This window comes from Physeter macrocephalus, chromosome 1, assembly GCF_002837175.3.
Source record: "Physeter macrocephalus isolate SW-GA chromosome 1, ASM283717v5, whole genome shotgun sequence".
Lineage (NCBI taxonomy): Eukaryota > Metazoa > Chordata > Mammalia > Artiodactyla > Physeteridae > Physeter > Physeter macrocephalus.
In genome coordinates this window covers 18,165,371-18,182,920 of record NC_041214.2, presented here as the reverse complement: position 1 = coordinate 18,182,920, position 17,550 = coordinate 18,165,371, and the positions used below count along the sequence as shown (strand labels likewise).

The window sequence follows — 17,550 nt, the reverse complement described above, 5'->3', positions numbered from 1 at the left end:
CCCTCTCCAGCATTTGTTGTTTGTAAATTTTCTGATGATGCCCATTCTAACTGGTGTGAGGTGATACCTCATTGTAGTTTTGATTTGCATTTCCCTAATAATTAGTGATGTTGAGCAGCTTTTCCTGTGCTTCTTGGCTATCTGTATGTCTTCTTTGGAGAAATGTCTCTTTAGGTCTGCCCATTTTTGGATTGGGTTGTTTTTTTAATATTGAACTGCATGAGCTGTTTATATATTTTGGAGATTAATCCTTTGTCTGTCGATTCATTTGCAAATATTTTCTCCCATTCTGAGGGTTCTTTTTGTCTTGTTTGTAGTTTCCTTTGCTTGGCAAAAGCTTTTAAGTTTCATTAGGTCCCATTTGTTTATTTTTGTTTTTAGTTCCATTACTCTAGGAGGTGGATCAAAAAAGATATTGCTGTGATTTATATTGAAGAGTGTTCTTCCTATGTTTTCTTCTAAGAGGTTTATAGTGTCCAGTCTTACATTTAGGTCTCTAATCCATTTTGAGTTTATTTTTGTGTGTGGTGTTAGGGAGTGTTCTAACTTCATTCTTTTACATATAGCTGTCCAGTTTTCCCAGCACCAATTATTGAAGAGACTGTCTTTTCTCCACTGTGTATCCTTACCTCCTTTGTCATAGATTAGTTGACCATGTGGGTTTATCTCTGGGCTTTCTATCCCGTTCCATTGATCTATATTTCTGTTTTTGTGCCAGTACCATATTGTTGTGATTACTGTAGCTTTGTAGTATAGTCTGAAGTCAGGGAGCCTGATTCCTCCAGCTCCGTTTTTTTCCCTCTTGACTGCTTTGGCTATTCGGGGTCTTTTGTGTCTCCATACAAATTTTAAGACTTTTTGTTCAAGTTCTGTAAAAAATGCCGTTGGTAATTTGATAGAGATTGCATTGAATCTGAAGGTTGCTTTGGGTAGTATAGCCATTTTCACAATATTGATTCTTCCAATCCAAGAAGAGAACATAATTTCTTGAGGCCAAGGCTGCTGACCTTAAAGACCAAAGAGAAGGTAGCACAGACCCTGGAAGGTCTGGATGGCTATGTTAAGGAAAAACCAGTAAGTATCATTGTGGAAAAGACATGACAGGGAACAAAAAAATAGATGTGGGGAGACCATTTTAGGGGACTATTGGAGTTGCCCAGGCAAGAGACAGTGGAGCTTGAAATAGAAGGGTGGTGGTAGGAGTAAAGGGACAGGTTTAAGAGATTTTTTTGCAGATATATTTAGCATTTCTTGGTGATTACATTATTTGAGGGGCTGGAGAGGTAGCATGCAATGAGAGGTGTCACAGGTGACTCCTGAGTTCTGGAGTGACGCTGTGCCATTCACTGTAGTGATAAACAAAGAAGACAATTTTTATGGTTTTTTTGGGGGGGGGGGACTGAAGGGGATGAATCCTGAATTTTTTAAAAAAATTGTATAGCTTATAATGTTGTGTTAATTTCAAATGTACAGCAAAGTGATTGTTTTAGTTTCCATTATAGGTTATTACAAGATGTTAAGTGTAGTTTCCTGTGCTATATAGTAGGTCCCTGTTGTTTACCTATTTTATATATAGTAGTGTGCATATGTTAATCCTAAACTCTTAATTTATTCCCCCAACCCCCATCCTGTTTGGTAGCCATAAGTTTGTTTTGCTTTGTTGCTCAGTTTTTAAAACTAAAAACACAGTAGCCAGGGGAAAATCCTACAAAGACATTTTCATCTCACCAAAATAGTCACAGTAACTGAAACTAAAAACTTAAATAACAGTTATTATATTTCCCCAAACCTATGATATGATAGGTTGTAAGATACACCATTATTCTGTATACCACTCAGAAGGAAAAAACTGTGGCCATTTAAACTGTGACACACTAATGATTATAAGATAAATCTTGGTTTTTAAAAAGATGCTAAATAGGAAGAATGTACTACTTGGAAACAGTGAAGTAAAGGAGTAATAAGAAGTTGATTCAGATTGTAGAGTAGTATAGTGTGCTGTAGAGAACAAATAAAATGGTGGCTGCTGCACCTGCCACTATGTTAGATTTTTAAAATTACATAGAATTTAGTCGCCATTTGGTTTTTTTGTTTTTTTTGTTTTGTTTTGTTTTGTTTTTTGTGGTATGCGGGCCTCCCTCTGCTGTGGCCTCTCCCATTGCGGAGGACAGGCTCCGGACGCGCAGGCTCAGCGGCCACGGCTCACGGGCCCAGCCGCTCCGCGGCATGTGGGATCCTCCCAGACCGGGGCGCGAACCCGGTTCCCCTGCATCGGCAGGCGGACGCGCAACCACTGCGCCACCAGGGAAGCCCCCTGTTTTGTTTTTTTTTTTTACCATTTTAAGCAATAAATAGCTCAGGAGCTAATTGAATACCGTGCACATAATAGTTTGTTTCTTCTTAATATTGAATGAAGTACCTTAGTGCAAAACTTTTAGGTGTAAGTAAAATATGAATGGTTTTAAGGTTTTATCTCCTCTTACAAAAAATGGGAACATTGTTTCCTTACAGTTTGCCATTAAGGTAAGTGGTAGAGATCAAATTTAATATATCATTTGGAAATCTCATATAAATAACCTCATAAATTTTGAATGGTATAGGTACTGGGAAGGTGAGCATTTACTGGACTAGCAGGTTGGAGGCCTGTGTTCTTAACTCGATCTGCCTTTTATCTTCTGAATGACTTTGGGGAAATATTTAATCTCTAGCTCTCAACTAGTTCATCTGTAAAATAAGGGTGTTGGTTGCATTCCAGTTACCTCTAATATTCTATTCTTAGGTACTGTAAAGAAGCTTGAAGGAAAAAAGTAAAAGAATGCATGTATGTTTCATTTCCATCTTTGTCACTTAAGAGTGTAGTTGGAGTCCTCTGGTTCATTTGATTTTTGTCACCGTCCCTGCTTTCCAAAAAGGAAAATCATGTTTTCACATACTTTATCTTGATTGGGGTGTAGCTTGGGATTGGTAAGGAAGAAATCTTGGTCACAGATTTTAGCAAGAACTGCTCATAATCAAGCCCTTGTTTTGTTTTGTTTTAAAAAAATTTTTTTGGAGTATAGTTGATTTACAGTGTTGTGTTATCAAGCCCTTGTTTTTAATGTCCCCTTTTTCATGCCACTTGTTTTCCTGTTTTGTCCAATTTTTAGGAAGATACGAATGTGTTTTTTACAGTAACATTTGAAAACCAGTTGTCTGGTGGGAGAGACAGACATGTAAACAATATAACAGTAAACCATTCTGTTCTGAGTGTTCTAAAAGAAGTCTTAAAAACCCAGAGAGAAGAAGGATTACCTATTCAGGGAGAGTTGGAAGGCTTTGCAGAGGAGGAAATGAAATCTTGGAAGGGTATGGGGAACTCCACCAGGAGATACAGAGAATGAGCTTTACTAGCTAAAGGAAGAACACATGCAAATGAAGCCTGACTCAGCATAGAGGGGGAGGAGGAGACAGGAAATGAGGAGAGCTGGAGTCAGCTAATCAGTTAAAAACGCCTTAGCACAGTGTACCTGCTATTACCATTTATCAAGTGCTCATTATCGTAATTTATTATTTGTATTGTCTTTAATGTTGTAATAAGACCTGCAGTAAATAAACCTTTGAAAGCTTTACTTAAGGACTTTCAGCTTAAAAAAATGAAAACAGCTCCCTGGCTGTTGATGCCGAAAGCTCAGCTTCTCTGTACACTGGTGCGGAATCGAATCTCGGAGACAAAGTTTTGGGTGAAGTAGAAAAGGATAGCTTTATTGCTTTGCCAGGCAAAGGGGAACACAGCGGGCCCCTGCCTTGAAAAGCTATGTGTCCCAACCCAGGAGGATTTGAGGAGGAGTCTTACAGCAATAGTTCAGTGGTGGGGTTGCTGACAAGATTAGGGTGTGTGAAGGGTCTCTTAATCTTGATGAGCTTCTCTGGTCCCTTTAATCTTCCCTCAGGTGGTTTCTTGGCTTCTCCTCCCTTGATTAGCAACTGTTAATGGAGGCTGGAGTCTTGCCTATAAGAAATGGGGGACAAAAAGGCTTCCATGCCCTGGATCCCCACAGGATCCTTCCCGGTTTCACTGTGAAAATAACATGTTAACTGTAAAAATAATTTTTAAAAAAGTATATGGAAGAAAGTGAAATATCCTTGTAACTCTTTAATAACATTTTGAAGAACCTCCTTCAAGCCGACTCTTCACGCAGAAACATATGCTATATTATATAATTTTATATTAATGAGTTTATAGTTGTATGCTTTTTTTTGAAATTTGCCTTCCCCTCATCACTTATCTTTTCATATCAGCAGATACTGTTCTGTATCAACAGGCATAGTACTCCATAAGATGGGTATTCTTTAATTTATTTAAGCCACTGAATCTGTTTGTTTAACATTTATGTTGGTCCTAATTTTTCATAAAATTACTTTGTTAAGATGACTGTCCTCAGATATCATGTGTGCTTGTCCAATTTCCATAAACTAAATCCATAGAAGTAAAATATTATGATTACATTAATGGGTATCACCTTTAAAATTTTGATATAATTAAACTAGTTAATACTTCTACCAGAAGATCTTAAAGTGGGTTGGGTTTTTAAAATTCTTTAGTTTATTGCACTGTAATTAGAGAATGTGACATTTGCTGTTATGTTTTATTCCACCGACATACTGAGGACTTAGGCCCAGGAGACAGCCTCTCAACTCTGAGGGACTGTTCTGAAGAAGTAAGGGAGGAGCCAGAATATATAGGAGTTTAAAAAAAAAAAAAACTCCACGTTATTGGAACATCAAAAGATTACTGTTAATTAAAGAAAACCAGACATCTCAAGTTAATGAATTTAGTGCTTTTCTGTGTATGGGAACATGCAAGAGTCTGGGCTTACTAAAATTCCTTTGATATGTACCTTAAGTGTCTAGGTCCAGTATCCTGTTTTTTTTTCCATCCTGAATCTCCTCAGGGTGCACAGCTGGGGGTGTCTGCAGTGGCTGATGGCTTGTTGGTTGCAGCATCCTTTGTTTACTGAGATAGCTGGTGACATTCTTATCCACCTACTTGTTAGGCTTTCTTTGTGACCTAACATAGATGGTCAATTGTTGTAAATATTCTGTGGTCTCGCAGGGTGTTTTCTATAGGGAAAAAACTGATGTATCTCTGGATTCCATTTATTGATGATACTATTCAGATCTTCTGTACTTTTTATTATTCATGTTCTAACACTGATTCAGTTTTCCACCCATCGATTTTCTTCTTCAGGGCCTTAAAATATTTTTTTAAATTCTGCTTTTGGTTTTGAGGTTTCTTACAGTCCTTCCTTATCTCTTTTATCATCCTTTTCTTCTGCTTCTTGCAGAATATTTTTGGGCGTCGGTTCTTGGTTTGAATTTTTGTTCTCTGTTTTTGCTCTTTCAATTTGTGACATTTTTTCCGTAGTCCCTCAGGTGTTTTGTTTTGTTTTTTCCTTCCTGTTTCTCAAGCAAGACAAGGGAAACAGCTTCAGATATTATCAGTTGGTGAACTGTTATCTTCTCCATTAGACTGTTAACAGCTTACTCTCTCTTCTTCATTAGAATGTTGCTGGCATCAGAAAGGCATAGATTTTTGTCTGTTTTGCTTGCTGCCGTGTATCTTTAGAGCCTAAAACAGTACCTGTCATCAGGCAATATTTATTGAAAAAGTGAGTACAATCTCGTGGTAGTCCACTGTGTTTGGTTCTGACATAACCTATCTTCTTCCTCCTCACTTCCCTTTAAAAATTCCTAACTGGAGTATAGATCGATGTTTTCTGATACTGTTCCTTTCAGGTGGATTTCTACTTGGTTGACCTCTGCTTCAGTTTGGTAGCTTTTAGGCATAGAATGTGATACATGTAAAACTTCAGTTTTGAACATACTCTTCACTCAGTAATCTTCTTGACCTGGCCTCCCTCTCTGCTGATGGGGCTAAACTTCCAGAATTCATTGTGTTATTGTCAGTCATCTTCCTGCTGCTCTTATTCGCCAACACACCCTTACTGCTTATCCTGTTGGTGGTTTTCTTTCTTAGATCCCTGGTTTTTTTAGTCGAGTTTATTCTAATGTCTGAAGTCAGTCTACAACCAACAGGTAAAAGCATAAGACAAACAGGAAAGCAGTAAAGCAGGCAAGAGACATATCTAGTTTTGCCATTGAATTAGCATAGAACACAATATGTATATTTTTTATCAGTCTCTCTAACAACTTATAAAAATGCACCGAGGATGAATTTTATGGTGTGTGAATTATATCTCAATTTTTAAAAAAGTATTGAAAAGAATAAAAGTGTTGTAGGAAGGGGGATCCCTTCCCGAGAGTGGGCTCTTGTCTAACACTTGGAAATGAATTGTCCGAGGAGACACACATGCTGACAAAGCAGGAGACTTTATTGGGAGGGGGCGCCTGGGCGTAGAGCAGGAGGGTAAGGGAATCCAGGAGGACTGCTCTGCCACGTGGCTCGCAGTCTCGGGTTTTACGGTGATGGGGTTAGTTTCTGGGTTGTCTCTGGCCAATCATTCAGACTCAGGGTCCTTCCTGGTGGCGTGTGCAACTGCTCAGCCAAGATGGATTCCAGCGAGGAGGATTCTGGGAGGTTAGTAAGACATGTGGACATGTGGCGTCTCCTCTCTCTTTTTGACCTTTCCCGAATTCTTCTTCCCTTTGGTGGTGGCTTGTTTGTTCTTGTTCCTTACCAGGATCTCCTGTCTTAAAATAACTCATGCACATTGTTACTGTCTTTGCCTGGCCAGGGCGGGTGGTTTCAGTCAGTGCTTCCTCTAACAGAAGCATCAAGTCATGTATGAAATATTTTAAGATGAGACAAAAATTCCTGCAAAATGCAGGTAAGTCACCATTTATTGAATGCTTTCATCAAGTCACTTTTACTGAGTGGCTGCCATACCTTATAAATCTGTTGATGAGAAGTGCTTTCCAGAGTAAAGAGATAAAATTCCTTCCCCACAAAGAGCTGAGGAACTTAACAATTTATAAATTCTTTGTGGAAGAGTCTGCAGTAAAGGACTTCCTGAAATGTTATGCCAAAGGTATAGGAAAACTAGAAACTAGTGACCTCAAGAATAAGACACAAAGAAGGAAGAGAATAAAAACAGATCATTAATTGAATTTTAGGTTTATCAAATCTTTGGAAAAAACTCTAAGGACGCCTGAAATTTTTTTTTTTTTTTTTTTTAAATTTTGGCCATACCACATGGTATGTGGCATCTTAGTTCCCTGACCAGGGATCGAACCGAGCTCCCTGCAGTGGTAACGCAGAGTCTTAACCACTGGACCGCCAGGGAAGTCCCAGGAAGCCTGGACTCTTAGAAGCCATGTTAGGCATATTTTGTATTCGTATGCGTTTTTACTGTGGTGGCCACTGTGGTGTTCCTAGAGTGAGGCAGCTGGAAGGGAAATCACTTGATTTCATATAATACAGTTCTTAAACCTGATAAGCTCATACCTGTTTAGTGCTGTTTTTCAACTTTTATAAACGCTAGGGTCTGTGATACAGAATGAAGTAAGTCAGAAAGAGAAAAACAAATACCGTATGCTAATGCATATATATGGAACTTTAAAAAGCGGTACCGATGAACCTATTTGCAGGGCAGGAATAGAGACATGTAGAGAACAAACCTGTGGACGAGGGGGAGGGGGAGAATGAAGTGGGAGATTGGGATTGACATATATACACTACCATGTGTAAAACATAGCTAGCGGGAACCTGCTGTATAAGCGCAGGGAGCTCAGCTTGGTGCTCTGTGATGACCTAGAAGGGTAGAATGGTGGGTGGGGTGGGGAGGGAGGGGACATATGTATACATATAGCTGATTCACTTCCTTGTACAGTAGAAACTAACACAACATTGTAAAACAACTATACCCCAATTAAAACAAAACGCTGAGCAAGTTCTGATCTACATTTTGATCTTCATTCAAAGTGCGTGAGTGCTTTTTTAATTGAAGTGTAGTATAGTTGATTTACAGTGTTTCAGGTGTACAGCAAAGTGATTCAATTAGTTTTTCAGACTCTTTTCCATTATAGGTTATTACAAGATATTGAATATAGTTCCCTGTGCTATACAGTAGGTCCTTGTCTTTTATCTATTTTATATATGTAGTGGGTATTTGTTAATCCCAAATTCCTAATTTATCCCTCCCCCCACCCCTGCAGTAACCATAAGTTTGTTTTCTATGTCTGGGGGTCTATTTCTGTTTTGTACATAAGTTCACTTGTATCTTTTTTAGATTCCACATATAAGTGATATATGCTATTTGTCTTTGTCTGGCTTATTCACTTAGTATGATAATCTCTAGGTCCATCCATGTTGCTGCAAATGGAATTATTTCATTCTTTTTTATGGCTGAGTAATACTCCACTGTATATATATGTACCACATCTTTATTCACTCATCTGTTGATGAACATTTAGGTTGCTTCCATGCCTTAGCTGTTGTAAATAGTGCTGCTGTGAACATTGTGTGAGCACTCTTGTTTGTAATTTTTTAAAAAAGCATTTATCAGGTTAGTCTGTTCACCCCTGAATATCTTGTATCTTGTATGGTTTATAGAGCCCCTTGTTCAGATTTCATTGCTTAAAACAGAGCAGATAATGCACCAGACAAATGTCTATTACTACTTTTACTAAACAGAGCAAGGAGAAATAAAGATTACATCTAAAAACCCAGTGTTCAGTGATCAGTGCACTGTCGGACTGGTCAATGCTGTTGACAATTAGAAAGCATGGTAAAAATACCTTCCTGATTTTCTGCATACACCATGGGAGAAATATTAGTTGAAATTCTTAGAATGCAAGTAGAGAAACCAGTTTTGAACTGCTTTAAACAACACATTTGGAAATCTGTTTAAAACTACTGAAAGCATAGTATAGAATCCAAAGGAATGCAGCAGTGCCTGAAGATGGCCTGAAATAGAAAACTGAAAGGTCTGAGAGGACTTCATACACTCTTGCTCTGGCTCACATCTGTATTCTTCTCAGTAAAATATATTTCATTTTTCTTTTTCTCTTTGAAGATTGATTTATCTCCTCCCCTCAGTCTTTTTTTTTTTTTTTTTTACTATTTAAAAATATTATTTATTTATTTATGGCTGCGCTGGGTCTTCATTGCTGTGGGCTCTCTCTAGTTGCAGCACGTGGGGGCTGTTCTTCATTGAGGTTTGTGGCCTTCTCATTGCAGTGGCTTCTCTTGTTGTGGCACACGGGCTGTAGAGCACGTGGGCTCAGTAGTTGTGGTACATGGGCTTAGTTGCTCTGCGGCATGTAGGATCTTCCCGGTCCAGGGATCGAACCTTTGTCCCCTGCATTGGCAGGCAGGTCTCAACCACTGTGCCACCAGGGAAGTCCTCCTCAGTACTTTTGAAAGATTACCACTCTCCTCTACCTACAACAGCTCTGATTAAATGTTCACCTGTCTGGAGACAGTTACTTTTTTAAATCCCAGTTCTTCATTTTTAGGGAGGAAACTCAAGCCTTCGTGACAGGTTTGCATTTCTGGAACATTAGTTATTGGCAAGGGGTTGGGTCTTATTGTATAAACAGGATCCAGTCCTATGTGTGGGTGGGAGGATAATTGGAGGGGAGGTTATGGTAAATAAAAGGGGAAGGTGAGTTGAAGAGATGCGAAAAATAGAAATCACAAGTATTCATAACAGTAAATATCTGAGATTTTGCCCCATTTTCCTTTAATAAGGAGATAGGAGAGGTTGGGGTTTGTGACAGACTCAAGTTGATATAAGTAGGCATTTGACTACAGTTAGGGGCAGATGTTAGTATAAAAAAGGAAAAGTGGGGTGGTTGGCACCATGAATTAGGAGACTGAAACTTGATGGACTTAAAAAAGCACAGAATCTATTTGAAATAGTATGGATAAATTGCCTAAATTTCCTTTCTATTCATTACAGAAAGATGATGCAAGTTCTTTCTTTTAGAAAATTAATCTTAGAAAAGTATTGTGTAAAATATTTTAAATTGAACAATTGCAGAAGTTGACTCCATATAGTAAGATATTTTTGTATTGCAAGAAGGAGATTTGCAAAGTGATTAGGACTTAAATTAAGATTTCTTTTCACAGTTTAATTTACTTCTTAAGGGCCTTTGGTCCAGGGGCAGAAGAAATAGGCAATAGCTACAACATATTTTTAGCATGTTCACATATTTATTCGTTGAAGGTATACTATGAGTTATATAGTTTTTACTCACTGACCCAAAAAGAGTGAAAAGTTGAAAGAACTGGGTGTGGTGGTAGAGGTGGAATGATTACTGGCTCCTTACCATGTGTGCCTTTAATTTAACATTTTGCCCACCTTGATAAACAGTAGGTATGTTTTATTTTGGAAAACATCTGTCAGCAGTAGAGATGGCTATTTCAAAACAATTTGAACATTTGGGGAAAATTATTACATAGGGAAAAAGTTACTTGTTTTTTCTTCACAAGTCTCAAAGCAAATATAGGGAGGAAAGTTTACTAATGCATAAGTAAACTTGCCTAAAAATAGGTTGTGTCAGTCTTGTAAATTTCATTTTTCAGAATTAAGAAATGTACAGTTTTTTTTGTTTTGAGGTATAACACATTAGTTTCAGGTGTACAATGTAGTGACTTGATATTTGTATATATTGCAAAGCGATCACCGCGATAAGTCCAGTTAACATCCGTCACCATACATAGTTACATTATTTTTTTTCTTGTGATGAGAACTTTAAAGATCTGCTCTTCTAGCTACTTTCAAATATGAAATACAGTATTATTAATTACAGTCACCATGCTGTACATTATACATCCCCACGACTTTATCATTTTATAACTGGAAATTTGAAGAAAGTTACAGGTTTAAAGTCCTTTTTATATTTCAAGATTATGGGTTGATTCTATTTGAAGTTTGATAAAAAGATTTGTGACTTAACTGAGGAGTTGAGACCTGAAGAACCAAGGGTAGAGTTAGGCTTCTGAGCATAATAGCCAGAAAGCTGGGTGACTAGGAGGACCCTGACCTAAAGTGTTGCTTTGCATATAGACATACTTTCCTTTATGAAGGGTTGGAACTCCCAGAGCAAATATGAGGACTTTTGGGGTCCACAGGCTTAGTTCACCCAGAGGGAGAATCTATATCTTCATCATGGAAGAACCTCTAGAGATATCTGCTGCTTTATGGGTACTTGATTGTGGCTTTGTGGACACAGGGAAGGTTAGCTCTTACATCATCTAACTTTTATTGAGGTTTAATGGAAAGGGCCTAGGATCTGAAATCACAAAGTCTGTGTTCTGGTCTCAGCCCTGACTAAGGGCAGGGACCATATGTGAAGTCACTTGATCTCTCTGGGTTTCAATTTTTTCCCCTTCATCTATAAAAAAGGAAATTTCAACTCAAGTAAGTCTCCAGCTCTCAATTAATGCATTAAAAGTTAGATACTATCATTTTAGATCATCAACTCCATTGTAAACACCGATGCAAACTTAGGCATTGAAATCAGGTGGCATTTCTTGGTTTCAGGGTAGTTAGGCATATAAGTGCTTTATATATTGTTTGGTAGTATCTTCAAAACAAAAGCAACATTAAAAATTTCTTATATAGAAAGCAGTTGTGAATCTGACAACAGTAATAATAAAATATTGGATAAGGTGAATGTTTAGGAAAGATAAGGTATCTGGAGATTAAGTTAAGTATTTAGTTAATAGAGACTTGTCTCCCTTTGCAAAAATTTCATACTTTTTAGGGACAATCTTCTGTGAAATTTTCATTCTAATGTAAAAGAAGTATTACTTGTAAAGAAAGAGTGGTGAATTTCTCTGTCTTTTTTTTTTTTTTTAAGTGAGTTTTCTTACATTGAGATCTACTAATATTTGGACTGGTTCTCCCTATCAGATATAAACTTGTTGCTGATCCCTTGAGTTGGTTGTGGTGGTGGTTGATATTTTCTTCCTTGATGATTGTGATATTTTTTTCCTTGATGATCGTATGATTGACAAAGTTGGCATCTTGCGTTTCACCCTACTATCTATTACTGATTCCGCTCCCTCCTACCAAGTGGTACCTTCATTGCTGTATATTGTGTTTTTAATGATAGACATCGTAACAGGTATGAGATAATAACTCATTGTGGTTTTGATTCGCATTTCCCTTTTGATTAGGGATGTTGAGCACCTTTTCATCTACCTTGCTTTTTTTTTTTTTTTTTTTTTTTTTTTGGATGCACCCAGCTTGCAGGATCTTAGTTCCCCAATTGGGGATTGAACCCAGGCCCCTGCAGTTGAAAGCACTTGAGTCTTAACCACTGCACCACCAGGGAATTCCCCCCTTTTCCCATTTTTTTAATTAGATTATTAATTTTTTGGCTGTTGAGTTGTATGAGTTTCTTATATGTTTTAGATAGTAACCCCTTATCAGAGATTATATTTGCAAGTATTTTCTCCCATTATGTAGGTTGCCCTTCCTTTCATTTTGTTGATGGTTTCCTGTGATGTGCAGAAGCTTTTTAGTTTGTCATAGTCCCACTTGTTTATTTTTGCTTTTGATGCCTTTGCTTTTGGTGTCAAGGCCAAAAAAAAAAATCATTGTCAGGACCAATGTCAAGGAGCTTATTTACTCCCTATATTTTCTTCTAGGAGTTTTATGGTTTCAGGTCTTCTGTTCAACTCTTTAATCTGTTTTGGGTTGATTTTTGTGTATGGTGTAAGATAGTGGTCCAGTTTCATTCTTTGCATGTCCACTTTTCCCAACACCATTTATTAAAGAGACTATCCTTTTCCCATTGTATATTCTTGGCTTCTTTGTTAAAAATTAATTGACCATGTATGTGTGGGTTTATTTCTGGTTTCTGTCTAATTGATCTGTTATCTGTTGTTATGCAACTACCATACATACTGTTTTGATTACTGTAGCTTTGTAATTTAGTTTGAAGTAAGGAAGCATGGTGCCTCCAGCTTTGTTCTTCTTTCTCAAGATTGCTTTGGCTGTTTGGGGTCTTTTCTGGTTTTATACACATTTAGGATTGTTTGTTCTATTTCTGTGAATAATATTGCAATTTTGATATGGATCACATTGAATCTGTAAATTGCTTTGGGTAGCATACACATTTTAAAAATATATATTCTTCTGATCCACGAACATGAGATATGTTTTCATTTATTTGTGTCTTCAGTTTCTTTCATCAATGTCTTATTAAAGTTTTCAGTGTACTTTTTTCCCCCTGTATATTCATCCTGGTGGCGTATTTCCCTTTTCTTGCTGGGGCAACAAATATCATATATCCACAGCCTCGTTATTCAGAGATTTTAATGAAGGTGATGGGATGCTGTTGACTTAATTTCTGGAGTAACGACATGGATTACTGTCATATTGCTGAAAAGTATCTTCCCAATCTTTGTTTTCCTTTGCAAAATAGAATCAAATCTTAGAGTCAGAAAGGATCTAAGAATTATTTTTTTTATTTTTATTTTTTGTGGTACGTGGGCCTCTCACTGTTGTGGTATCTCCCGTTGCGGAGCACAGGCTCCGGACGCACAGACTCAGTGGCCATGGCTCACGGGCCCAGCCGCTCCGCCGCATGTGGGATCCTCCTGGACCGGGGCACGAACCCGTGTCCCCTGCATCGACAGGCAGACTCTCAACCACTGCGCCACCAGGGAAGCCCTCTAAGAAGAATTTTTAAAGTTTCTTTTCTTGTGACTGAGCAGGCATGTTTGCCTAGTTAAGGGTACAGTGGGAATAAGAAACAGAGTGCCATGTCTCGTGCCTTGGTATTTTTTTAAGCTTCCTGTGCCCAAATTTTGAAAGTCCCTATGTCAGATAAATAAGAGTTGTTTTCATTTCAGTGTTTATACAGTTGTTAATACCAACAACAACAGAAAAAAAGGCAAAACGATTTGAGAGCTCAGAATATGGTGGATTCTCTGAATACGTATTTGCTTCTCTCCAACAGAAACCCAAATCTATAAAGTTTAATGTTCTAATAGAAGGATTTACTTGAAGGGAAGATAACTTAAATATGTGAATTCTATGAAAAAAGTTCATGTATCCAGCATCAATCATTATTAGTTTGTGACTGTTCTTGAGAAACATTTTTAATCTTGGTAATAATTTTTAGGCTTTGTATAACTACAAAATAAATCTAGTCATATTCTAAACGACTTAATGGAAGTACTTTCATTTTTCTGCAGCGTTTCCTGAGGTTATAGGCGGGTGTTTGAGGAGTACATGCGGGTTATTAGCCAGCGGTACCCAGACATCCGCATTGAAGGAGAGAATTACCTCCCTCAACCAATATATAGGTAAGTAAATTTCTGTAGTTTATAAAGGAATTTTTAAGTGAATTTTCACATTTGTAAATAAACTTTTGTGAATTGGTTCAATTAACTTTTCTTGGTTATTATAATTTCTTAGTTGGTTATAATTTACAGAGAACAGTTTTATAAATAGCAAGTTTATTTGATCCAAATATGGAAGAATTTTTCTGTAACAAGGAATAGAGGAAGATCATTTCAGAGAACGCAACCCTTCTAAAGATGTGTTTTCTTATGTAATTTTTATTGTGGCTGTAGATCAATTTTTATAGAAAGTCAGTGGTACAAAATTTTTATAGAAAGTCAGTGGTACAAAATTCTGTACTGTTAAAATAGTATTTTTAAAGGCCAATGCTCTATAGTTTTATAAATTAATTTTTGATTGATTCAAAAGATGTTAAACATTTTTGTTTTAAAACTGCACGATAAAATTTAGTTACTAGTTTTTTCCTAGTATAATTGGCAATTTTTAGATTTGGTGTTTAGAAAATGTCTATACACATAGACTTGAGTTAAAGAAATTTTGAAGTAGATGAGAAATTGCAGCTTCTGATGAATTTCCTTCTTTTCTTTTAATAGACACATAGCATCTTTCCTGTCAGTCTTCAAGCTAGTGTTAATAGGCTTAATAATTGTTGGCAAGGATCCTTTTGCTTTCTTTGGCATGCAAGCGCCTAGCATCTGGCAGTGGGGCCAAGAAAACAAGGTATGTAATGTAATAGCTTTGGTAGCTGTAGGTTCTTAGTTGTCAGAGAGATATTTTAATGGATTCTTCTTCTTTCTTTTTTTTTTTTTTTTTTTTAAAGTACTTTTTGCTATTTACATGTGCTATTTCAACTTAAACCACTTTTTATTTCTGGGCAAAGCACTTAACCTCCTTTAGCCTTCGTCTCCATATTTATACATTAAGAATGATTAGGTCTTATCTTTTTATTATTTGAAGGATAGAGAGGTGTTACTTTAGTATAACCTGGGCACAAAATACTTTAATACCTGATTTTGATTACATAAGTTGGGCCAAATCATACAGCAAAACATTATATATACATAATGTAGGCCTTTTATACCAACTAATATGGGTATTAATAGGTTTATTCATGTTAAAAATGGGATTTCCACCAATTTATTCTTACCAGAATTCTGTTTTTATTATTTGTTCTTTGACTTTTCTGTTCATGGGTAATCTAAAGCAGATTACCTGAAACAATCAATATAAATATACATAAGAATCTTGTGCTGTTTATTTTATTCTTTGTAGGGTCTTGCTGCAGCATATTCTCTTTCCAGATCTCTCATCTCTTTTACTTAAAACCATCTTTTCTGGAGGGTCTACCTTTCTGCTGTGAGAAATGGGAATAATTTCTCTCTTGAATGAGATTGCTTAGGTTTCCTTCTAATAAGTATTCTCTTTTGGAGTCCTCTGTCTGGTCTTATCCTTTAGTTCTAGGCTGAGACTACCTTTAGCCAACTCCTAACGTAGCTGTACTTCTTTTTCTTAGGGAATCACTTATTTCCAGTCACGGGCAAGGCTGCTTAACATAAACATCCTCAGGTGCTACCTCTAATTCAGATGTGTCTCTACTCTGTTACTAACAAAATATTGATTTACATAGGATTAAGAATTAGAAATTAAGTACTTACTGATAATGTTTTGTGCTATATTTGTTAATTCTGTTGATTCTAAATTGTCTTTAGTGCATTTTACTTCTTTAGACTTATGACATTGTCAATCTACTATGGAAGAGGATACTTGAAGGCTGTAGCTTTCGTGACACTTACTTGTGTATTGTTCTCATGAAAGTAGGCTTTGTGCCCAAATGCTAGGATAACTTCTATGAAATCAAAGCCCACCTAGCTCAAGTGGGGTTAGGGGAAATCTCCTTCTCATCTGCTATAGGCATTTTGGTTTATTTTTCTGAAACAGCTGGCTGTGAATTGACATCCTCACTACATCTTGCTTTTAGGTGATTTTGTTAAATTGAAACTTTTCTGTTCAACAGGAGCCTCTGATCTTTTGGGACTGTATAGATTTGCCTTCAGAAGGTGAATGAATGTAACTTAATATGCTAGTGCTTTCTAACCTACTTTTTTTTAGTTTGACTTAAAATGATTTGTTTGGAACACGGACAGGTTGTGTTTTGAATACATGGAGTTGCTGATTATTGCATCACTAGTCTCTTGTGAGTTCATACATTATATTATAAAAATTCTAAAATGAACCCTTCTTATGCTGGTATTCTTTTGTTTAACTTATTAAGGCTATTATGAGATTTCTAGAAATTTTATCTTTATATTAGGAATAACATATGTAATTTCTTCAGAATGCATAGAGCTGTGAATTAATGTTGCAATTTTCTGTGTACACTATCTGAATATATGGAGTAGCAGTAATAATTTGTATAGAAACTTAAAGTAGATTTAAAAAGAGCAATTACCAAATAAAAATGAGACTATTTAAAAGCTTACTTAATTTGTCATGTTGTTTTGATTTGAAAATGACTTTACCTATTGTATTTAATTTTATTTTCTTTTAGGTCTATGCATGTATGATGGTCTTTTTCTTGAGCAACATGATTGAGAACCAGTGTATGTCAACAGGTGCATTTGAGATAACTTTGAATGGTAGGTTCTGAATAGTTTGCATTCTGTGATAAATGTTAAATGATTTATAATAAGCATCAGGCTTTTGCATTTTTCATAATATGCTAAATTATCTCTTTACATGGTCCTCACCTACTCCCATGGCTTTAGAATAACATCTATATGATGACCCTTAAATGTATAGCTCTGGAGAGCTCTAGACCTCTCTTCTAGGTGTTATAGCCAGGAATCCTGAACATTACCTACTCCCAAACTGTTGATTACCTCAGCTTCCTGTAATTCTTTTATACTGCAATTTGCTCCTTCCCTGACATTTCTCACTTATTTAAGGGCACCATTATCATTCTACCCAGTTGCCCATGTCAGAAAACTAGGATAACATCCTAGGTTTCTCCCTTACTCTCCATATCTAATGGATTACCAATTTTTCTCAATTCTACTTTTTACAGTTTTCAAAAAATCTGCTTCTATTTATCTTCATTGCTAACCACCCTAATCCAAACCACAATTATCTTGCTACCCTCTAACATTTTCTCTAAACCAGAGGTTGGCAAATATGGCCTATGAGCTAAAAATGGCTTTGCAATTTTTTTTTTTTTTTTTTTTTTGTGGTATGCGGGCCTCCCTCTGCTGTGGCCTCTCCCGTTGCGGAGCACAGGCTCCGGACGCGC

General features: G+C 36.8%; 1 protein-coding gene across 1 annotated transcript in view; it reads left to right on the top strand.

The window, feature by feature from the left end:
* Nucleotides 1-17,550, top strand: part of SELENOT (selenoprotein T) — a 24,928-nt gene that overhangs the window by 4,135 nt on the left and 3,243 nt on the right. The window contains exons 2-4 of the mRNA XM_024131884.3: nt 14,156-14,266; nt 14,858-14,984; nt 16,813-16,900. Of these exons, the coding sequence (XP_023987652.1) occupies nt 14,156-14,266; nt 14,858-14,984; nt 16,813-16,900 (326 nt within the window). The remainder of the gene's footprint in view (nt 1-14,155; nt 14,267-14,857; nt 14,985-16,812; nt 16,901-17,550) is intronic.